The sequence below is a fragment of the Pseudophryne corroboree genome, chromosome 3, assembly GCF_028390025.1.
Source record: "Pseudophryne corroboree isolate aPseCor3 chromosome 3, aPseCor3.hap2, whole genome shotgun sequence".
Lineage (NCBI taxonomy): Eukaryota > Metazoa > Chordata > Amphibia > Anura > Myobatrachidae > Pseudophryne > Pseudophryne corroboree.
In genome coordinates this window covers 781139248-781164965 of record NC_086446.1, presented here as the reverse complement: position 1 = coordinate 781164965, position 25718 = coordinate 781139248, and the positions used below count along the sequence as shown (strand labels likewise).

Here is a 25718-nt window from a genome sequence, read left to right as displayed (position 1 = left end):
AAACGCTAAACTAACAGGTCAGTTATTCTTTATTTTAGAGACAGAACAAACTTTTTATTTTATTTTTTTAAACAAGGTAACAGGGAACGGTTTCAAAAGTAGATACCGAAGATATACAAGTTGACACTAGTATGCTACTTTGTGTTATACTTTATACAATAAGTGCAAACTATCACATATATAATGTATGCCATGTTATACACTGCCTAACCGTCTACAGATGGGATTAGCAAGGCAAACAACAGACTTGATATTTAATTTATGCATTTATTCAAATTTACTGTATATGCAATAATTAATTCATTTATTTATTTGACATTTTTGAAATTTTTCTACCAAATATACAATATGACTCTTTTTATTATAGTTATGAAAAAAATGTCTGTGTATCTGAATATTATATTACTTTGTGATACATCATCATTATTATTATTAATAATAATAATAATAATAATAACAACAACATTATTATTATTATTATTATTATTATTATTATTACATTTATGTGATTAAATAAAGTCCCTTTAAAAAAAACATATATTTATTAAAGTCAAATTTGAATATGCAGTCTTTCTCAGTCAACTATCTACTTGTTTAAATGTTTTTTTTATAATAATAATAATAATAATAATAATTATTATTATTATTATTATTATTATTATTATTATTATTATTATTTAACAGCATTTCTTACAGGACAAAAAAACAAGGGATGGAATCATTGAAATTTAAAATCCTTCACCTCTGAGACTCTAGAAGCCCCTCATCATTGTGTGGAGTTCCCTTGATAAAATATTTATTTTTAAAGATACCTGGAAGAAATGGTGCTTTTTACACTGAATTTGTTAGCCATTTGGATTGCAAGCTCTGCAGGAAAATGCATTCCCAATAAAGCAGGTGTGTATGTTGTCCTGAATTATTACAATTATACAAATATATATATATATATATATATATATATATATATATATATATATATATATATAAGGATTTGTACCTTATTTAAGATCTTCATTTTGGGTAGTTTTCATGTGAGGCTATCATTATTTGCATGTAATTTAATGTAAGCATATTCGTTTATTGTTATAAAATGTGTAATAGAATAAAGTGCAAGACAAAATATATGAGAGCTTAAATAAACTATTGATAAAATATTTTCAGTCACCATATAAGGTAACTAAAGGACACTCTGCTAATTTCTCTTATAACTTCTCTTCCACAGTTGATAATTAGATTATTGTTATATTTGGTTTCCGCTGGCTTCTCATAGAAAATGAACCAGACAGTAAAGTTAACCCGTCACTGATTTTTGATAGTCTGAGTTCTCTTGTCTTCCTCTTTTACCGTAACAGAACTTGTAGCCAGTAACTTAATATTTGCGTCGCTGAAGGACTCATTACAGAAGCGAATAGGCTTAGATGGCTTTTTCCCACCATTATGGCAGAAAGATGAACAACAATGTGTACAGATTATCTTATTATCCTGGAGGATCAGGAATGTAAGAGAAACCATTTGAGTTGGAAACAAAGCAAAAATAGCAAGTTACTTTGTATCTGGAACAGACAATGTTGCAATACCAGGTTGGGGGGGGGGGGGGGGGGCAAATACATTTATTTATTGCATGCAGGGTAAATACTGGCTGCTTTTGCATGCAACCTGAAAATACTGGGCAGCTTTAATTTTACACTGCAATTTAGATTTGAGTTTGGAACTCCCCCTCTCATGTCTAAATCTCTCCGCGCGTTACATCTGCCCCACCTGCATGGTTGGAAAAAAAACAGGTGCAAAGTTGCTTTTTTTTGAGTTGCTTCCACCTCAGAATCATGTACTTTGTATGGAAATATTCTTGATGTCTTTGTGATTTTACACTAATAATTGACAACATTTAACTAAAACTTACAATTACACACAATTTACTGCATTTATTATTTATTTATTTATTAACAGTTTCTTATATAGCGCAGCAAATTCCGTTGCGTTTTACAATTGGTAACAACAGTGATAGATCAAAACGGGGTAATAACAGACAGTCATAGAGGTAGGAGGGCCCTGCTTGCAAGCTTACACTCTATAGGGAAATAGGCATTGATGCACAAGGATAGGTGCTACCTACCTGTATTGCATAATGGTCCAGACAGATTGCAAAAAGCTCTCGATGGGATGTATGAGACTGTTAAATATGAAATTCATTACTTTATAAATGTATTTGATGATACTATTCTTTTGCTTTTATTTTTCTAGATGTGGTTATTGTCCACTGTTATCCCAGATCTATTGTGGCTAAAATTCCTGAGTGTCCTTATGGCTGGGAGATTAACCAGTTGGCTTTAGGAGGGGTCTGTTATAATGGGGTTATTGAATCCGGCTATTACCAATTCACTATTCCTGATTTATCTCCAAGGAATAAGTCATACTGTGCGACACAGTCTGATGTAAGTATGTGAGTTCTCAGACCGATTGCACAATCTACAAGATCTTAATTTTATCTTGGTATTAAGTAAAAATATACTCCAGTGGTAGGGTTTGTTTTTTACTTAAAGGGTAACTTCACTGAAAATTGTTACTGCAACATCCAAGAATTCTGCTTAAAATATAGCTACTTCTGGAAATTGCCTACTTGAAAACTATGATGCACTGTTGCTGACATTTGACAGTGTGGCAGGGACAGCATGATTCCACATGAGCTTAATGTGTAACGGCAAGCTTTTGCAAGATTGGAGTAGCAGCAACTGGTCTGATGGAATCCAGTCCGGGTTTTCGCTGAGTCTGTTGTAAGCCACAGCTGGGCTAATTACTACTACTTGTCTGCTATCTTTAAAAATATATTTGTTCAGTAGGTCATGGCTCCTGATGCCAGCAAGTGGCCAGGCGATAGGTTGGGGGTCTGGTGTTACGTTAGGAGCCATTTGGAATCTGTACTATTTGTGTTTATCAGAACTTGGAATGTTGTGCTGTTGTTTTAAGACTGCCTGTAAAACCTGACCTGCAAATCCAGCATGAATTGTGTAACCTGCCTGAGGTGGAAAATAAAGCGTGTTCAACTGTACTCCGTTTATGTGGTTCTGTCACATTAGGTTTAAGGAATATTTTGTAGCAACATCTGTAATCATCAAAGCAAACTGTGAACTGCTCGGATTGTTACTGTGGTTGCAGGGAGTACTTAGCAGTGTCTACCTTTAAGGATCTGGGAAAAGTCAGCAACAGTCTGTTAGGTTTGAGTACATAATTTAAGTGACCAGTCCTATTTTAAGCATTAGGAATTATATGATAAATAAATGCAAAATGAACTTTCAATTGTGGTTCATTACTGTATGTAATTTTTTCTAAATTTAATTATCATTTATCTAATTATTAGTGTAGCATTTTCTCATATTCTTAAAATGAACTGATGTCTGTAATATGAGAGATTGCGCAATGTAATGTACTGTATTTTATTTCCTATATAATAATTTCCCATAGTTTGGCCACGGTTTGCTCTTTCTAAGTAATCTTTTTATCTTTGTAACGTATTTTCTGTACTTTAAAAAAAAATAATTTGGATGTGTTAATAATAGTTGATAAATATGTAATTAATTGGAGGACTATATCTGCCCCTTTCCCAAAATTAACATTGTGTTAATCAAATCTTATCTGTGACTGAAATTCATTACAATGCATGGTAATGCACAATTAAAAAATATTATTTTTAATATGTTTCCCAGTTCAAGAATCCAATCTACCATTTTTACAACTCAATAGTGTCCAACGACAGCACCCTTATCGTTAAAAGCCAGCCGGTGAATTATTCTTTCACCTGCACTTACCAGTCCAACTACCTGGTTAGCCATGCCGCCTTTGACCAAAGGTAAGCCTGTTACTCAGCTGTCGACGCGTTTCGTGGAAGAATCACCCAGGCACGTTCCACTGATGTATGTTTTAGTCTTACATATTTTTTCCCTTCTTCCAGAGTAGCCACAGTACACGTGAAGAATGGGAGCTCAGGATCATTTGAAAGTCAACTCTCTCTCAATTTCTACTCTGTGAGTCTTTCAAAGCTACCCCTCTTCTGTGTTTTCCCTATGAGAGGCAAAGTATAAAGGGTCTTCTTGTGTCGTTTCGCATCAAGTTGCGATAACCACCCAAGTCAACAAATCATCTCATCCCACATTAGGAAACGTAAATCAAAATGTTGAATAGATAGACCATTCGAAGTTAAATCAGGTGGATAGTTTGTTTGCTTTATAGTTTATGCTAGACAACTTATGATAAGAGGCACAACTCCTGATAACAGCGTCACTAGCTATTTCTATAAGCTTCTATAGGATATTAGTGTGTAACACCTCATCACCAGTTATGATATCTTATCATAAGATGTTTTTTTTTCTTTTCATTATTTCACTCCAAGCTGCTCTGTCTAAGGTATGTCCGGTCAGAAGACCACATGGTCACAGATAGGCTAACTACATTTACCATCATATCTGCGTGGCTTTAGATCAGAACAAGATGTTGTTTTGGCCTCACAAATGACTGGACAGCCCAACATAAAACATTGGAGAAATTATTTAGGAAGTCTGGGCCATTGTACCTTTCCCAATATTCATTCATGCTAATCTTCCACTTCTCTTCATCCACTGTGTTCCACCATCTTCTGCCACATAAGTGAAACCAGTTTTTAACACAAAAAATTATATTTAATTTCCACCCATTCCTAGACAGTTAGGTCCTGTAATAGACCAGTGATATGATGGAGGTATATACTTTATACCATTGCAATAAACTTACAGAGAGTCCACTTCTGGGTGATGCTATGTACAGTGTAAGCGGTTCTTACAAACAATGCTTTACCCACTGGGTCTCCATAGAATAGCATAGATTTGGCCAATATAAAATATTCACTAGCCATTTTGTTTTTTTTAATTGAAAAGTAGCAGCTGTTATTTAATGTACTCCATTATATATTATAGCAGGCTTTCCCAACCACGGTCCTCAAGGCACACCAACAGTGCAGGTTTTAGTGATATCCAGTCTTCAGCACAGGTGACTTAATTAGTAGCTCAGTTATTTTGATTTAACCATCTGTGCTGCAGCCGGGATATCACTAAAACCTGCACTGTTGGTGTGCCTTGAGGACCGCGGTTGGGAATGCCTGTATTATAGTATGTGTTATCCATTGACGCACAAAATAATATAATGGAACATATTTGTTTAAAGGTAGCAATAAAAAACAATATAACATGCAGTTACTCATATATAAGATGCATAATATTTCTATGATGCGTTTCTCCGGAAAAGCGCAACCATATGACGCGTGGATGTGGGAAGTTTTTATGCAGCTTATATCACATGTGTTGAGAAAGGATACTGACGCTGGCTGTTAATCCAAATAATAAAGGGACAATTACACAGTTATCAAATAAAAAATCTAAATGTAATTTATTACACATTACACATGGCAGCTACTGGACCAGCGAAATGCGTTGAGCTCATTTCTTGCTGACCAGAAGCTCTGAACCCTATACTTTTATTCCTGGCATTAATTGGACTCATTTGCATCCACTGGCCTATACAAATATTAGTACCTTTGGACCCGAATCAACCCCCATTTGCTTTTTGGATCTCTGACTGAACTGAGATACCTAGGGGGCTGCATCTGAAAGATCTGGTAATACCATTATTTAAATGAACTTGTAGAGATACTGTGGAATTGAGCCCTAGCCAGAATTTGTGGTTTAACTACCACTCAGGGGAAAATAAGTGGTCTATTTATACATTGTTTTTACAATATACTGTACCTTTTATTACTGATGGAGAGGTGTAAGACCTCATTTTTTATAAAAGTGTAATAAATTACATTTTGATTTTTTATTTGATAACTGTGTAATTGTCCCTTTATTACTTGGATTAACAGCCGGCTCCAGTATCCTTTCTCATTTTGTGTTTATCTATTTTAGGGGTTTAGACCACCCCTATACAGGCTGCCGCTGACAGCGTACTCATAACTCTATTCTTTATATCACATGTGTGATCATTTAGCCCATATCAGAATCCAGAGACTGATGAAAGTAGTCACAGAAGCCGCTAATAGAGCAGACACTATTATAACAGCCATCGGCAGTTATAGAAATATCACGCAGACTTTTACTTATTTTTCTCTTCTCTTTTTGCTATTTTTTGTTGCTGTTGTTTTGCTCCCAATTCCAGTTGTGGATGTTTATGTCTAACCTCTTCCTTTGCTAAACAATTAATGGTGGATTTTCCTTAAAAGTGGAGAAATCCCTTCTTTATAATACCTCTTATGGAACAGTAACACATTTTTTTACACCATGGGCAATTAAAATCAGCAGATTTGTTTGATCTTTCTATCATTTAAAAGATTTTTTTTTCCTTAGAAGAATCTGAAATAACTGTATAAGGTGTAATCTATAACGGTGATATTTTATTGTAAAAACCATGATATAATATATTTTGCAATACAGAGCACAAAGAAGTGAGAGCGCCAGGGCAAAACTGTCACCCCTGTTTTATATATGTAGGAGGTAATTCAGAGCTGATTGCACGCTGGCGATACTTTCGCACCCGCTAAGTAGCGCACTGCCAGCGCAGCTAATGCGCATCCTAGCTGTGCTGGCAGGTGACTACCTGCCGCATCACGGGTCGCAGCAGCTACATGTGATATCATGCAGACGCCGCAGTCCACCCCCGCAATGGTCCAGACACGCCTGCGTTGTCTGGACCACGCCCCACCAACGGCGTTCTAACGCCGTTGGCACGCCCCCTCCTGCCCCGCCACCGCCTGTCAATCAGGCACAGGCGATCGCAGCCCTGAGATGCTTTCGATTCTCACTGGGCTTCACGGGGTGTACACGCGCAGTGTACCCGCTGCGCGTGTGCACTTCGCAGAGGGCTTCAAACTGCGATCGCTGCCGCAATCCAGTCTGAATTACCCCCGTAATACCCCAATGTACCTGATTTAGCAGATATACACCAAAGATGCGAATCATTTTTATATTGAAATTATGAAAGTGTTACCCATTCTATATTATTGTGTAACTCACTGCGTCATGTTTGTACTTTCTGGTTGTTGTTTTGTGTTTGTTTTTTGGGGTCAGAACGCAAAGTTCTCTAGCCAAAAGGAGGCTCCATTTGTGGTGGAGACGTCGGACATCGGGTCGGATGTATTTGCTGGAGTAGAAGCTAAAGGACTAAGCAGCAGGTATAATATAATAGCTGCTCATCCCATGTTATATATCCCATGTTATATATTGTAATAGCTGCAGATGTGTCTGGTGGGGACTGAGGCTGCCTCTTCTCACTGGCGGGACGCTCTGCTAGTTACTATATGACAGCTGCCTATTTAAGCCGGATGACTCAGAACCTGCTGCCCTACAGTACCACCGGACTACTCACTGTTGCAAGCTACGGAACAGAGGGGGGGGGGGGGGTGTCCTGGGCCCCTATGATTGTGGGGTTCATGGGCAACTGCCCATTAAGCCAGTGTCATCTGCTTTTGTAGCTATGTTTATTTACCCTGTACTTGTCCTATATTGTCTTCAGCTGTAAATCAGTTTTCCTGTTTTGATTATTTGTTTACGAACTCTGTAATTGGGCGCTGCGGAACCCTTGTGGCGCCATATAAATAAAGGATAATAAATAATAATAAATATTAAATATGAAGAGCTGGCCCTGACCCCAATGTGTGCTGATAATTGTGCAGTGCATGGTCACAACCAGTTATCTGTTTGTCAGGCAGCATATTAAAAAATGTGCCCCCCCATAGACATTCAAAAATGCACCCACCCATAGACATAAAAATACCTATTTTGAGCATGCCGAGAGCGAGGGGGCAGGGTCTTGTTAAAATGGGCGTGGTCTCGCAGGAAACAGCTACCTTACACCCCAGTTTTTGACCTAGCAGCAACTGACCCGGCCACGACAGGAAAAAAAAACATTCCACCATAATAAGCCCCACAAAGTGATGCCCCTTGCACCATATTATGCCCCCTGCACCATATTATGCCACACACCGAAATGCCCATGACAAATGCCCTACAGTAAAGCTTCTAATTACGTATAAATTACAAACTCGTTGCCAGGGGTTTTATGCTCTGGGATCAATGCTCATTACCAAGGGGAATGCATTCTGTCAAGGGGGTGTACATTCGCTGACGGTGGAATGACACGGTGCGATGTGACATCACGATCATTCCACAAAACTTCGCCCCCCCCCCCGAGTGGCGTACTATGGAAGAAGGAGGTAGGGGAGTAGAAGGAGCCACAAAGTGCAGCAGCGGGAGACCTGTGCGGTCACAAGGCTCGCCCACCTCTAGAAACGGCACTGCTGTCCCGCATGGGAAATCTTCCAGCAGGCTCAACAGATATCATAATTTGGGCTGGCATTCATTCCATCAGACACACAAACCAATTATCTGACTGCACGGCCACCTATATGAGTTCCAGCCAATTAGAGTGAAGGAGGGGTGTGCACCAGGCAGATTTTTATTTACATCACCCTTGGATGTGACAACATAAATGCTCAGTTGTGCGCACTGAGTATAATTGTTACGGGTCTACTGGCCCAATATACAGTAGCAGCCCAGACGAAGTACAATGCCAGGTAATGACCTGATGAATTTGGTTGGTTCCTAATTGATCATCTCAGGGGGGATGTGATTGTCGGAGACCTGTGTGTGTGTGCAACCATCTTCAATAGTAGTAAAAACCCATGTGTACCACCCGGTGGTGCACATCTATTATTTCCACCCACATGTGTGACATTGATCATGGTTTGTGCTAACGACTGGGGGGAGAGTTTATGGGTCGAATGTCCAAACACTATGGGCCTGATGTTGCATTGGACCTGTGGCACAGGTGTGTAGTGCTTTTTTTGCAGATTCACAGTGGGCAAATCGGGGAAGCATTGGGCTGACGTAGGCTGAGACCATATGCCATATGCACACATACGCTGCCGATAAGAGTTCTGGGCTCATCTCCAGATGTATACAGTAAGGCATACGGGGAGAGAACGTTATTTTTGTGGTTTCTTTGCTTTTTTTTTTTTTTTTTAGTCATTTAGTAACTTTTTACAAACAACTTTGCATCATCCCCAATAAGTGTGGTCAGGCAACCATCACAGTCAGAAGGTTATTGTAAAACAATCTGTTACACCAGCCCACTAGACACCATGCCATATTGCACAGGATGTTTATGGCCGCTTTGGGCCTGTACAAGCTGCCATTTGCAGTCTGATTCGCCTAGAACAGCCGGACCGATCATCAGAGTAACTTTGCACACAAGCGTTGTCCAAATGACCAAAAATGTCCGCCCCTCTCAGCACCCCTGCCCTCCTTATCACCATTCCACTTCTCTATTTGTAAGGTTTCACACACTCAATGCTTGTGCGGCTTCTGACCAGGTGCTCATACAGTCGGCTTTGTATGTATGGTGTAATGATGCGTCATCCTCTCCTACCAGCAACACAACAGGGTAAATGTTGGGATAAATGACAAATTGGTAATTTATTATAACTTATTGTGAATATTTGTTGTTAGGTTCAAGGTGGTGCTGAACTATTGCTGGGCAACGCCGTCCCCGGATTACGCCTATCACATCCAGTGGCAGCTAATCAGTAAAGGGTAAGATGTCTGATCTTCAAACCCAATCCAGATGCGTGTAATTGGGCGGCACACACTGCAGTATGGTGGCTGGGACAGTGTTGTGGGGGAGGGGGGTTCTATAATTTGTTTTATGACCATATTAGCTACAGAGAATAGGGGCCCAAGAGATGTCCTTTTTGTGCATGACCAGAACCACCAACCTCCTTCTTATACCTCCTGATACCACGCGATAAGTCCTCATTAGAGATAGCTCTCAGGTTCTTGCGAACCCTACTATTCCGCCAGCCAGGCCAGGTGGGTATGCAATGAATATATATTCTCATTACAGGTGCGCGTCGGATGACACGGTTCTGGTGCACGAGAACGGGAAGAACAGCCGGGCTACATTTCAGTTTAACGCCTTCCGTTTTCAGAACGTCCCAAAGTTATCCAAAGTCTGGCTGCACTGCGAGACCTACCTGTGCGACAGCGAGAAGTTCTCCTGCCCCGTCGTACGTGTTATTCTATATACTGGAGTATACATGTGTCTGATAATCTACAGCTGGCGTGTATATATGTCTGATAATCTACAGCTGGAGTCTACATGTGTCTGATAATCTACAGCTGACGTGTATATATGTCTGATAATCTACAGCTGGCATGTACATGTGTCTGATAATCTACAGCTGGCGTGTGCATGTGTCTGATAATCTACAGCTGGCGTGTACATGTGTCTGATAATCTACAGCTGGCGTGTACATGTGTCTGATAATCTATAGCTGGCGTGTACATGTGTCTGATAATCTACAGCTGGCGTGTGCATGTGTCTGATAATCTACAGCTGGCGTGTACATGTGTCTGATAATCTACAGCTGGCGTGTACATGTGTCTGATAATCTACAGCTGGAGTGTACATGTGTCTGATAATCTACAGCTGGCGTGTACATGTGTCTGATAATCTACAGCTGGCGTGTATATATGTCTGATAATCTACAGCTGGCGTGTGCATGTGTCTGATAATCTACAGCTGGAGTGTACATGTGTCTGATAATCTACAGCTGGCGTGTACATGTGTCTGATAATCTACAGCTGGCATGTACATGTGTCTGATAATCTACAGCTGGAGTGTACATGTGTCTGATAATCTACAGCTGGAGTGTACATGTGTCTGATAATCTACAGCTGGCATGTACATGTGTCTGATAATCTACAGCTGGCGTGTACATGTGTCTAATAATCTACAGCTGGCATGTACATGTGTCTAATAATCTACAGCTGGAGTGTACATGTGTCTGATAATCTACAGCTGGCGTGTACATGTGTCTGATAATCTACAGCTGGAGTGTACATGTGTCTGATAATCTACAGCTGGCATGTACATGTGTCTAATAATCTACAGCTGGCGTGTACATGTGTCTGATAATCTACAGCTGGCATGTACATGTGTCTGATAATCTACAGCTGGAGTGTACATGTGTCTGATAATCTACAGCTGGCATGTACATGTGTCTGATAATCTACAGCTGGAGTGTACATGTGTCTGATAATCTACAGCTGGCGTGTACATGTGTCTGATAATCTACAGCTGGAGTGTACATGTGTCTGATAATCTACAGCTGGAGTGTACATGTGTCTGATAATCTACAGCTGGCATGTACATGTGTCTGATAATCTATAGCTGGCGTGTACATGTGTCTGATAATCTATAGCTGGCATGTACATGTGTCTAATAATCTACAGCTGGCGTGTACATGTGTCTGATAATCTACAGCTGGAGTGTACATGTGTCTGATAATCTACAGCTGGAGTGTACATGTGTCTGATAATCTACAGCTGGCATGTACATGTGTCTGATAATCTACAGCTGGCGTGTACATGTGTCTGATAATCTATAGCTGGCGTGTACATGTGTCTGATAATCTACAGCTGGAGTGTACATGTGTCTGATAATCTACAGCTGGAGTGTACATGTGTCTGATAATCTACAGCTGGCATGTACATGTGTCTGATAATCTACAGCTGGCATGTACATGTGTCTGATAATCTACAGCTGGCGTGTACATGTGTCTGATAATCTACAGCTGGCGTGTACATGTGTCTGATAATCTACAGCTGGCATGTACATGTGTCTGATAATCTACAGCTGGCGTGTACATGTGTCTGATAATCTACAGCTGGCGTGTACATGTGTCTGATAATCTACAGCTGACGTGTACATGTGTCTGATAATCTACAGCTGACGTGTACATGTGTCTGATAATCTACAGCTGGCGTGTACATGTGTCTGATAATCTACAGCTGACGTGTACATGTGTCTGATAATCTACAGCTGACGTGTACATGTGTCTAATAATCTACAGCTGGCATGTACATGTGTCTGATAATCTATAGCTGGCGTGTACATGTGTCTAATAATCTATAGCTGGCATGTACATGTGTCTAATAATCTACAGCTGGCGTGTACATGTGTCTAATAATCTACAGCTGGCATGTACATGTGTCTGATAATCTATAGCTGGCGTGTACATGTGTCTAATAATCTATAACTGGCATGTACATGTGTCTAATAATCTACAGCTGGCATGTACATGTGTCTAATAATCTACAGCTGGCGTGTACATGTGTCTGATAATCTACAGCTGACGTGTACATGTGTCTGATAATCTACAGCTGACGTGTACATGTGTCTGATAATCTACAGCTGGCGTGTACATGTGTCTGTTAATCTACAGCTGACGTGTACATGTGTCTGATAATCTACAGCTGACGTGTACATGTGTCTAATAATCTACAGCTGGCATGTACATGTGTCTGATAATCTATAGCTGGCGTGTACATGTGTCTAATAATCTATAGCTGGCATGTACATGTGTCTAATAATCTACAGCTGGCGTGTACATGTGTCTAATAATCTACAGCTGGCATGTACATGTGTCTGATAATCTATAGCTGGCGTGTACATGTGTCTAATAATCTATAACTGGCATGTACATGTGTCTAATAATCTACAGCTGGCGTGTACATGTGTCTAATAATCTATAGCTGGCATGTACATGTGTCTAATAATCTACAGCTGGCGTGTACATGTGTCTAATAATCTACAGCTGGCATGTACATGTGTCTGATAATCTATAGCTGGCGTGTACATGTGTCTAATAATCTATAACTGGCATGTACATGTGTCTAATAATCTACAACTGGCATGTACATGTGTCTAATAATCTACAGCTGGCATGTACATGTGTCTAATAATCTACAGCTGACGTGTACATGTTACTGATCCTGTACAGCTGATATGTGCATACATCTTCATATTGTACTAGTTGAATATATATTGTCAGAGCCCAGCACATGATGTATAATGTTACATACACATTACACATTGGAATAATCCCTACTCTTTCTCCATTATCAGATATGTGGGAAACGAAAGCAACAAAAAGAACAGACGGGCGGCGTCCTGGTGGCGGAATTTGTTGTCCGCAGTGAGTATCCCCCATTGCAGGAGTGCTAACCCCTCTGCGGTATCACTGTATGGCATATGGGTAAAATACTGTAGGTATATTCCTAAATAGCGCACAATCCAATCCCCATTCACAGTCAGGAGTAATCAGGGCATAGGGGCAGATGTATTAAGCCTGAAGAAATGATAAAGCAGTGATAACGCACCAGCCAATCATTCTGGATTTGAAAAATGACAGGTAGGAGCTGATTGGCTGATGCGTTATCACCTTGCACTTATCACTGCTTTATCACTTCTCCAGGCTTGATAAATTTGCCCCATAGTTACCAAAGGAAGGGCAGCAGCCTTAAAGCTTTTTATTCTGACGAGCTGAGGGAGTGCAAAATGTGGTCTAAAAATCAGTTTAGTGGCCGACGTGTTCCACGTGTGACATATTGGGGGTCATTCCGAGATGATCGTAGCTGTGCTAAATTTAGCACAGCTACGATCATTCACACTGACACGCGGGGGGACTCCCAGCACAGGGCTAGTCCGCAGAAGTGCAAAGGCATCGCACAGCGGCGATGCCTTTGCACTACAAGAGTAGCTCCCGATCAGCGCAGCTTTTGCGTGCTGGCCGGGAGCTACTCATCGCTCCCCGGCCCGCAGCGGCTGCGTGTGACGTCACGCAGCTGCTGCGGGCCGCCCCCCGTTCGGTCCGGCCACGCCTGCGTTGGCCGGACCGCTCCCACGAAACGGCGGCCAAACACCGCCGTTCCGCCCTCTCCCGCCCAGCGACCGCCTCTGCCTGTCAATCAGGCAGAGGCGATCGTAGTGACCCGAAGGCCTTCGGCGCCAGCACATACACAGTTCTGACCCGATCGGGTCAGAATGACCTCCATTGTGTACAGTAACTACATGTGTGTGTGGTCAGTGTCACAGAACTATTCAGAGCTTTGCAAAACAGCTATTCAATTAAAAGAGTAAAATGAATGATATGAAAAGATGCATAAAGCAAAATATAGGCCCTCATTCCGAGTTGTTCGCTCGGTATTTTTCATCGCATCGCAGTGAAAATCCGCTTAGTACGCATGCGCAATGTTCGCACTGCGACTGCGCCAAGTAACTTTACTATGAAGATAGTATTTTTACTCACGGCTTTTTCTTCGCTCCGGCGATCGTAATGTGATTGACAGGAAATGGGTGTTACTGGGCGGAAACACGGCGTTTCAGGGGCGTGTGGCTGAAAACGCTACCGTTTCCGGAAAAAACGCAGGAGTGGCCGGGGAAACGGTGGGAGTGCCTGGGCGAACGCTGGGTGTGTTTGTGACGTCAACCAGGAACGACAAGCACTGAAATGATCGCACAGGCAGAGTAAGTCTGAAGCTACTCTGAAACTGCTAAGTAGTTAGTAATCGCAATATTGCGAATACATCGGTCGCAATTTTAAGAAGCTAAGATTCACTCCCAGTAGGCGGCGGCTTAGCGTGTGTAACTCTGCTAAATTCGCCTTGCGACCGATCAACTCGGAATGAGGGCCATAGATAATTACAGTAGTAGTTACTGTTCCAAAGAGCAAATGCATGTCACTAATGCCACGAGAATGGTAACCACAAGTGTCAACGTTGTAGCAGTCAGGCAGTAAATCATTATTTATCTTTCCCTGTGTGCAGGTTCTGGATCCCTGAGGCTTCCCGATCTTGCAGGTAATGTAATGATGCAATGAAAGTAATATCAGGGTTCTCTATGGCATTGCTGGGATAGATGTGTGATCTTATTATACTACAGCAGTAAAGATTACGTTATATAGGGGTGTAGATCATAGAGTCGACCAGACTTAGGTCGACAGTGTTTAGGTCAACCACTATTGGTCAACAGTAACTAAGTCGACACCTGAAATAGGTCGACACAAGCATTAGGTCGACATGTACAATGTTGACATGACAAAAGTTTGACATGAGGTTTTTTTTGTGTCATTTTCTTCGTAGAGTGACCGGGAACCCCAATTAGTGCACCTTCGCAGCTTCGGGCAAGGTGCCTCAGTCCGCTACCGCTGCGCTTGGTACAGGTTACTATTCCCAATCGTAGTCCACGTGGATAGTAAAGTATGAAAAAGTTCCAAAAAATTTTAAATTAAAAAATTAAGGAAAAAAAACAACAACAACTCATGTCGACCTTTTGTCATGTCGACCTAGTGTCCACATCGACATAGAAACCACGTTGACATAATGCATGTCGACCTAAGTGTGGTCGACCTAGAGACCGGATACCGTTATATAGATTCCTATATACGTTTTCGCACAGCGGGCGATAAGATCCGAACTGCGCATGCATATGCACCGCAATGCGCAGGCGCAACGAACGGCTGCAACGGGGATCGCCGCTCTGCGATGGGTTTGTGTGAAGGATCCATTCGAACGGGAGTTCGCAAGGAGATTGACAGATTGATGCTCTGGTGGCGGGGATCGGACATTATAGTCCGCGCGGCTCACTGCATTCTCCAGCGGCGGCAGCAGTGGGTGTGGGGTGGGATCGGGCAGTATTGTCCGCGGCTCAGTTTAGCCTCCCGTCAGGGTAGGGGGTGTCTGGGCTGCAGTATAAGCAGTAGCAGATCTTGCTACGGGCACACAGGATTTTTGCTCGGGGTGCCGCCTTCCGGAGGGCGCCGCCGTAGCAAGATCCGCTTCTGGTGGTGCCCCCCGGTGCTGTGCTGTCACAGCTGTGCGGTGCGCGATGCACCGCACGGCATTGTGGGAACGGCACATAGACACTAGGGGTCATAATTGACCTCTAGTGTCTATGCTGTGCTATGAGAAAGACGTCCGTCTCTCCCATAGATCAGAGGAGCGGCGCCGGCAGCCGGAGATGGAGGTAAGCAGTGGTTGGGAATCAGGAGTGAGTATTAATTATTATTATTTATTTTTTTTGGTAAGCGGCACAAACGGGGGCACAGCTCTACTGGGGGCACAAACGGGGGCACAGCCCTACAGGGGGCACAAACGGGGGCACAGCTCTACAGGGGGCACAAGTCTACAGGGGGCACAAACGGGGGCACAAGTCTACAGGGGGCACAAATGGGGCACAATTCTACAGGGGGCACAAACGGGAGCACAACTCTACAGGGGGCATACCTGACCACGCCCATTTATGAAGCCACGCCCCTATTTTCGCCCAGGGCACCACAAGGACTAGAACGGCCCTGTGTATAAGCTCAAGGCAGTGGGTGTGGGGTGGGATCGGGCATTGCTGCCCGCCGCTGCATAGCACACTGAAACTACGGGTGTTGCCGGCGGTACTGCGCCTACAGTGCATATGTGCTGTGTGCAGGGCACCGCTGGCACACACTAGTTACGGCTCTGGTCTCTTGCAGCTTCCAGTAGGGTTGGCAAGTACGCACTGAGCTGTTGTCTTGTGGGAGTGTCATGGACGTGTAGCAGCTCTGTGCTTTCCTGAGCTGTGTGTACAGACTCACAATCCCACCTGTGTGTACAGACTCGCAATCCCACCTGTGTGTACAGACTCACAATCCCACCTGTGTGTACAGACTCACAATCCCACCTGTGTGTACAGACTCACAATCACACCTGTGTGTAGAGACTCAGGGCGGGATGTACTGACCTGTCCGCCACGTTAACTGTTTTACTCTGCGCTTCCCTGATATTGGGGGTAATTCCAAGTTGATCGCAGCAGGAAATTTTTTAGCAGTTGGGCAAAACCATGTGCACTGCAGGGGGGGCAGATATAACATGTGCAGAGAGAGTTAGATTTGGGTGGGTTATATTGTTTCTGTTGTTTCTGTGCATGGTTAATACTGGCTGCTTTATTTTTACACTGCAATTTAGATTGCAGATTGAACACACCACACCCAAATCTAACTCTCTCTGCACATGTTACATCTGCCCCACCTGCAGTGCACATGGTTTTGCCCAACTGCTAAAAAATTTCCTGCTGGGATCAATTTGGAATTACCCCCATTGTCCACTGTAACCTGCGTTACATGCGTAAACAAGGAGCAAATAATAGTGCCGGGGTGGGGTGGGGGTAAGGGGAGCGCAGAATAAAGCAATTAACGTGACAGGTTAGTACATCCCGCCCTCAACATCAGACCTGTGTGTACAGACTCACAAACACACCTGCTATGAGTTTATCAGTATTGGGACTGGTGCAGAGTTTCAAGTAAATTATGCATCTGTTGCTCCAAAAAAACGCACATGGAAAGAATGTGTATATTCACGCGTATCCAGGGTTGAACGCATCTCGCAGTGTGACTGCGCATATGCGTACACCTGGATTCCTACTAATTACCATTATGGGTGCGCATTTGCATCTGCCCTATACTAGGTGCAAAAGACGCAACTGAAAACACACTGCAGTGCCTCCAGTTCACATTGAGGCTCATTCAGTTGTGGGCGCGTCAGTCAATGTTTTCTTACTGCGCATGCGTCCGAGCCTCGGTGCACATGCGCGGCATTTGAATTGTGATGGCAGCTGCACCGAGGCATTAGTCACAGAGTGGTTTGGGGAGTGGTCAGGTAAACGCAGGCGTATCATCGCCGTTCAGATGCCGTTTTCTGGGCGTGCATTAATTAGCAGTTGCGATCATACTTGCTACTGGAGAGCTCTCAGCATCCCGGGAGAGCAGCTCCACCTGCGCGTCTACAGAGGCACTCAGGCTCTGCGTCATGACCTGGTTTGTGAGGATGGTACCGATGTATCAGCAACTATACGCCGCCCGACAGAACCGATGCAACAGCAGTGTGCGTCCCTATGCTCAGGTTAGCTCCTGCCCATATTAGCATATAATCACAATTGCGTATGGTAAAAGATAGCAACAGCAGCAGCAAGAACAGCCGCACCTGAATGAGCCTCATTATGCCACAGTGCAGTGCCCCAGCTCACATTATGCCACATTGCAGTGCCCCAGCTCACATTATGCCACATTGCAGTGCCCCAGCTCACATTATGCCACATTGCAGTGCCCCAGCTCACATTATGCCACATTGCAGTGCCCCAGCTCACATTATTCCACATTGCAGTGCCCCAGCTCACATTATGCCACATTGCAGTACCCCTAGCTCACATTATGCCACATTGCAGTGTCCTAGCTCACATTATGCCACATTGCAGTACCCCAGCTCACATTATGCTACATTGCAGTTCCCCAGCTCACATTATGCCACATTGCAGTACCCCAGCTCACAGTATGCCACATTGCAGTGCCCTAGCTCACATTATGCTACATTGCAGTACCCCTAGCCAGAACTGCCCTAAGAAATGATGGGGCCCGGGACTAACCCTCACAAGGCATGGCTGCCCCCCTTCACTCACCACCCACCACACACAGTGTCAGCTCCCCACCCTTCCCTGCATTCCCCAAACTTTACAATTTTTAGTGGGCCTGGATGGTTGTAGTAAGGATCAGGGGGTATGCAGCCACGGAGGGACAGAAGCAGAGCCACGACCCGCGGCCATATTCTTAATACAGGGCCGGCCGGAGCCAATCGGTGCTCACAGACCGGCAGCCAATCAGGAGCTGCCTTTCGGAGCTCACGGACCGGCAGCCAATCAGGAGCTATTATTTGCTCCTTGTTTACGCATGTAACGCAGGTTACAGTGGAGAAATGGGGGTAATTCCAAGTTGATCCCAGCAGGAAATTTTTTAGCAGTTGGGCAAAACCATGTGCACTGCAGGTGGGGCAGATATAACATGTGCAGAGAGAGTTAGATTTGGGTGGGGTGTGTTCAATCTGCAATCTAATTTGCAATGTAAAAATAAAGCAGCCAGTATTTACCCTGCACAGAAACAAAATAACCCACCCAAATCTAACTCTCTCTGCACATGTTATATCTGCCCCCCTGCAGTGCACATGGTTTTGCCCAACTGCTAAAAAATTTCCTGCTGCGATCAACTTGGAATTACCCCCAATATCAGGGAAGCGCAGAGTAAAGCAGTTAACGTGGCGGACAGGTCAGTACATCCCGCCCTGAGTCTCTACACACAGGTGGGATTGTGAGTCTGATTGGCTCATGCCCGGCTCTGTATTGAGAATATGGCCGCAGAACGCGGCTCTGCCTCTCCCTCCGTTGCTGCCTGCCGATGCGTAGGCAGGCACCTGACCTGCGTCCTTGAACCTGACTACAAGCACACGGGCCCCATCTCAGTCCAGGCCCGGAGTACCCACCGCCCCACCTTGAGAGCGGACCTGCCCCAAGCTCACATTATACCACACTGCACTACTCCCAGCTCACAGTGTGCCACATTGCAGTACCCCAGCTCACATTATGCCAAATCGCAGTACTCCCAGCTCACAGTGTGCCACATTGCAGTAACCCAGCTCACATAAATCCACATTGCAGTACCCCAGCTCACATTATGCCAAATCGCAGTACTCCCAGCTCACATTATGCCACATTGCAGTAACCCAGCTCACATAAATCCACATTGCAGTACACCAATCTCACAGTGTGCAACATTGCAGTACCCCAGCTCACATTATGCCACATTGCAGTACCCCAGCTCACATTATGCCACATTGCAGTACCCCAGCTCACATTATGCCACATTGCAGTACACCAATCTCACAGTGTGCAACATTGCAGTACCCCAGCTCACATTATGCCACATTGCAGTACCCCAGCTCACATTATGCCACATTGCAGTACCCCAGCTCACATTATGCCACATTGCAGTACACCAATCTCACAGTGTGCAACATTGCAGTACCCCAGCTCACATTATGCCACATTGCAGTACCCCAGCTCACATTATGCCACATTGCAGTACCCCAGCTCACATTATGCCACATTGCAGTACCCCAGCTCACATTATGCCAAATCGCAGTACCCCAGCTCACATTATGCCACATTGCAGTACCCCAATCTCACAGTGTGCAACATTGCAGTACCCCAGCTCACATTATGCCACATTGCAGTACCCCAGCTCACATTATGCCACATTGCAGTACCCCAGCTCACATTATGCCACATTGCAGTACCCCAGCTCACATTATGCCACATTGCAGTACCCCGGCTCACACTATGCCACATTGCAGTACACCAATCTCACAGTGTGCAACATTGCAGTACCCCAGCTCACATTATGCCACATTGCAGTACACCAATCTCACAGTGTGCAACATTGCAGTACCCCAGCTCACATTATGCCACATTGCAGTACCCCAGCTCACATAATGCCACATTGCAGTACCCCAGCTCACATAATGCCACATTGCAGTACCCCAGCTCACATAATGCCACATTGCAGTACCCCAGCTCACATTATGCCACATTGCAGTACCCCAGCTCACATTATGCCACATTGCAGTACCCCAGCTCACATTATGCCACATTGCAGTACCCCGGCTCACACTATGCCACATTGCAGTACCCCAGCTTACATTATGCCACATTGCAGTACCTAAGCTCACATTATGCCACATTGCATTACCCCAGCTTACATTATGTCACATTACAGTAGCCCTAACATTATGCCACACTGCAGTGCCCCAGCTCACATTATGCCACATTGCAGTGCCCCCAATTTACATTATGCCACATTGCAGTGCCCCCAGCTAACATTATGCCACACTGCAGTACCCCGGCTCACACTATGCCACATTGCAGTACCCCAGCTCACATTATGCCACACTGCAGCTCTCCCAGCTCACAGTGTGCCATGTTGCAGTGCTCCAGCTCACATTATGCCACATTGCTGTGATCCCAGCTCACAATATGCCATATTGCAGTACCACAGCTCACATTATGCTACATCGCAGTACCCCAGCCCACAGTATGTCATATTGTAGTGCCCCCAGCTCACATTATGCCACATTGCAGTGCCTCCAGCTCCCATTATGCCACATTGCAGTACCCCAGCTCACATTATGCCACATTGCAGTACCCCCAGCTTACATTATGCCACATTACAGTACCCCAGCTCACATTATGCCACATTGCAGTGCCCTCATCTCACATTATGCCACATTGCAGTGCCCCAGATCACATTATGCCACATAGCAGTACCCAAGCTACCATTATGTCACATTGAAGTACTTCTAGCTCACAGTGTGCCACATTGCAGTACCACAGCTCACATTATGCCACATTGCAGTACCCCAGCTCACATTATGCCACATTGCAGTACCCCAGCTCACATTATGCCACATTGCAGTACCCCAGCTTACATTATGTCACATTACAGTAGCCCTAACATTATGCCACACTGCAGTGCCCCCAGCACACATTATGCCACATTGCAGTGCCCCCAATTTACATTATGCCTGCCACATTGCAGTGCCCCCAGCTCACATTATGCCACACTTCAGTACCCCGGCTCACATTATGCCACATTGCAGTACCCCAGCTCACATTATGCCACATTGCAGTACCCAAGCTCACATTATGCCACACTGCAGTTCTCCCAGCTCACAGTGTGCCATGTTGCAGTGCTCCAGCTCACATTATGCCACATTGCTGTGATCCCAGCTCACATTATGCCACATTGTAGTACCCCAGCTTACATTATGCCGTATTGCAGTACCACAGCTCACATTATGCTACACCGCAGTACCCCAGCCCACAGTATGTCATATTGCAGTGCCCCCAGCTCACATTATGCCACATTGCAGTGCCTCCAGCTCCCATTGTGCCACATTGCAGTACCCCAGCTCACATTATGCCACATTGCAGTACCCCCAGCTTACATTATGCCACATTACAGTACCCCAGCTCACATTATGCCACATTACAGTAGCCCTAACTCACATTATGCCACATTGCCGTACCCCCAGCTCACATTATGCCACATTGCAGTGCCCCCAGCTCACATTATGCCACATTGCAGTGCCCCAGCTTACATTATGCCACATTGCAGTGCCCTAGCTCACATTATGCCACACTGCAGTACCCCAACTCACATTATGCCACATTGCTGTACATCAGCTTACATTATGCCACATTGCAATGCCCCTGCTCACATTATGCCACATTGCTGTACCCCAGCCCACATTATGCCACATTGCAGTGCCCCCAGCTCACATTATGCTATATTGCAGTGCCCCAGCTCACATTATGCTATATTGCAGTACCCCAGCTCACAGTGTGCCACATTGCAGTACCCCAGCTCACATTATGCCACATTGCAGTACCCCAGCTCACATTATGCCACATTGCAGTACCCCCAGCTAACATTATGCCACATTACACTTCCCCAGCTCACATTATGCAACATTACAGTAGCCCAGCTCACATTATGCTACATCGCAGTACCCCAGCCCACAGTATGTCATATTGCAGTGCCCCCAACTCACATTATGCCACATTGCAGTGCCTCCAGCTCCCATTATGCCACATTGCAGTACCCCAGCTCACATTATGCCACATTGCAGTACCCCCAGATTACATTATGTCACATTACAGTAGCCCTAACATTATGCCACACTGCAGTGCACCCAGCTCACATTATGCCACATTGCAGTGCCCCAACTTACATTATGCCACATTGCAGTACCCCAGCTCACATTATGCCACATTGCAGTACCCCAGCTCACATTATGCCACATTGCAGTACCCAAGCTCACATTATGCCACACTGCAGTTCTCCCAGCTCACAGTGTGCCATGCGGCAGTGCTCCAGCTCAGATTATGCCACATTGCTGTGCTCCCAGCTCACATTATGCAACATTGTAGTACCCCAGCCCACAGTATGTCATATTGCAGTACCCCAGCTCACATTATGCCACATTACAGTACCCAAGCTCACATTATGCCACACTGCAGTTCTCCCAGCTCACAGTGTGCCATGCTGCAGTGCTCCAGCTCAGATTATGCCACATTGCTGTGCTCCCAGCTCACATTATGCAACATTGTAGTACCCCAGCTTACATTATGCCATATTTCACTACCACAGCTCACATTATGCTACATCGCAGTACCCCAGCCCACAGTATGTCATATTGCAGTGCCCCCAGCTCACATTATGCCACATTGCAGTGCCTCCAGCTCCCATTATGCCACATTGCAGTACCCCAGCTCACATTATGCCACATTGCAGTGCCCCCAGCTTACATTATGCCACATTACAGTACCCCAGCTCACATTATGCCACATTACAGTGCCCCCAGCTTACATTATGCCACATTACAGTACCCCAGCTCACATTATGCCACATTTCAGTGCCCCCAGCTCACATTATGCCACATTACAGTGCCCCCAGCTTACATTATGCCACATTGCAGTACCTCCAGCTTATATTATGCCACATTACACTACCCCAGCTCACATTATGCCACATTGTAGTACCCCAGCTTACATTATGCCACATTGCAGTGCCCCCAGCTCACATTATGCCACATCGCAGTACCCCAGCCCACAGTATGCCATATTGCAGTGCCCCAGCTCACATTATGCGACATTGCAGTGCCTCCAGCTCCCATTATGCCAAATTGCAGTACCCCCAGCTTACATTATGCAACATTACAGTACCCCTAGCTCACATTATGCCACATTGCAGTGCCCCAGCTCACATTATGCCACATTGCAGTGCCTCCAGCACCCATTATGCCACATTGCAGTACCCCAGCTCACATTATGCCACATTGCAGGACCCCCAGCTTACATTATGCAACATTACAGTACCCCAGCTCACATTATGCCACATTGCAGTGCCCCAGCTCACATTATGCCACATCGCAGTACCCCAGCCCACAGTATGCCATATTGCCGTGCCCCAGCTCACATTATGACACATTGCAGTGCCTTCAGCTCCCATTATGCCACATTGCAGTACCCCCAGTTTACATTATGCAACATTACAGTACCCCAGCTCACATTATGCCACATTACAGTACCCCTAGCTCACATTATGCCACATTGCAGTGCCCCAGCTCACATTATGCCACATTGCAGTGCCTCCAGCTCACATTATGCCACATTGCAGTACCCCAGCTCACATTATGCCACATTGCAATACCCCCAGCTCACATTATGCCACATTGCAGTACCCCTAGCTCACATTATGCCACATTGCAGTGCCCCATCTATCATTATGCCACAGTGGCTCCTGCTTTCCGCACTGTTTGACCTCAGACACTCTCTGCTTCCCCATGTGCTCTGTGTAACATATTTGCTGTACGCAATGAATGCAAGGTGGACAGCTGGTAGAAAGCGACAATCTTCAAACTACTTGCCACGATCTAGTGTTTTTAATACAATGTATACATTAGTATCATACAGTCTAGTTTGTAGACTGTCCCGTGCTTTATTCAGTACATTGCAGCTAGTTCTTACCTTGCCGTTATGCACTGATGCAGATGTAAGCTGGAAGGCGGGTCCCTAAGTCTCCGGGCTCCACAGTAATGTCTTACTACTCTTTCTTTCCCCAGTTGTGGTGTACCACCTGCTCCTGACTGTGGGGGTCTGCAGGATGCTCTCCTAAGACTCAACAACCTCAGAGGAACCCCGTCAGACACATGGACATGAATGGTCCACTCTATTACAATCATGAACCTGCCCTCAGGAAAGTGGCTTCTTCAGATGTGCCTCAGACCAGATTTCATGGCACCGTTCCTGTACACAGCCTGAGACTGGAACATGTTCTAGACCAAACATTATCTATGAGACGGAACCTTCAGATCCTTATTATGTTCTGAGTCTTCTCCTATCTCTTTCACAATGGTGCATTAAATTTAAATAGGTTTTTTCAACTTTGTGCGTCTTCTCCTCATTTGTAAATGCTAAAGGCAAAGTATAATAAGTAGGCTTCTGAGATATTATTATATGTATATTAGGAACTTTTTTCTCTTTTCTTAAATTATATTTTTAATGTTTATCTACTTCTACCAAAGGTCATATCCTGATGGTCTTAGGGGGTAATTCAGAGTTGGTTGCAGCAGCAAATTTGTTAGCAATTGGGCATAACCATGTGCACTGCAGGGGGGGTTGGGGCAGAAGTAACACGTGCAGAGAGAATTAGATTTGGGCGGGGTGTGTTCAAACTGAAATCTAAATTGCAGTGTAAAAATAAAGCAGCCAGTATTTACCCTGCACAGAAACAATATAACCCACCCAAATCTAACTCTCTCTGCACATGTTACATCTGCCCCACCTGCAGTGCACATGGTTTTGCCCAACTGCTAACAAATTTGCTGCTGCGATCAACTCAGAATTACCCCTAATGTTCACAATTATTTCTGCCACATGGAAGTCCTACAATCACAAAATCAAGCTCTTTTCGGGAGAGCTGCCTTTGTGATTCTATTCACAGTTCTAGGTACACATACCGGCATTATTAACCTGGTATGTACTATGTACCCGATAAGTGGTGGGATAGTACATCCAGCCCTTACACACTGATAGATTGCTTTGGATCAGTTCTTAACTATCTCTGTTCAAGGATTGATACATTTCCCCTTAAGAGATAAAGGGGTCTATTCCCTAAGCATTAGAGAGAGATAAAGTGGAAAAAAAGATAAAGTAACAGGTTATCAGCTCCTAACTGCCATTGTTCAAACACAGCCTGTAACATGGCAGTTAGTAGCTGATTGGCTGCTACTTTAAATCTCTGTCTACTTTATCTCTGTCCAATGCCTTAGTAAATAGACCCCTTAGGAGGAGATGTATGAAGCCTTGGAGAGAGATAAAGTGGAAACAGGTACTGTAAATGTGTCAGTGAGTAATAAATACACGTGTGCACCTGCTGGGTGATG

At 44.5% G+C, this 25718-nt stretch overlaps 1 protein-coding gene across 1 annotated transcript; it reads left to right on the top strand.

Annotated features, from left to right (window-relative positions):
• The first annotated feature begins 695 nt into the window (after positions 1-695).
• TECTB (tectorin beta) lies at positions 696-24686 on the top strand. Its single transcript, XM_063963793.1, has 10 exons — positions 696-897; positions 2242-2432; positions 3702-3844; positions 3947-4019; positions 7089-7192; positions 9528-9611; positions 9922-10084; positions 12988-13057; positions 14688-14720; positions 24396-24686. The coding sequence occupies exons 1-10, from the start codon at positions 822-824 to the stop codon at positions 24446-24448; spliced, it is 990 nt and encodes a 329-aa protein (XP_063819863.1). The 5' UTR covers positions 696-821; the 3' UTR covers positions 24449-24686.
• The last annotated feature ends 1032 nt before the right edge of the window (positions 24687-25718 follow it).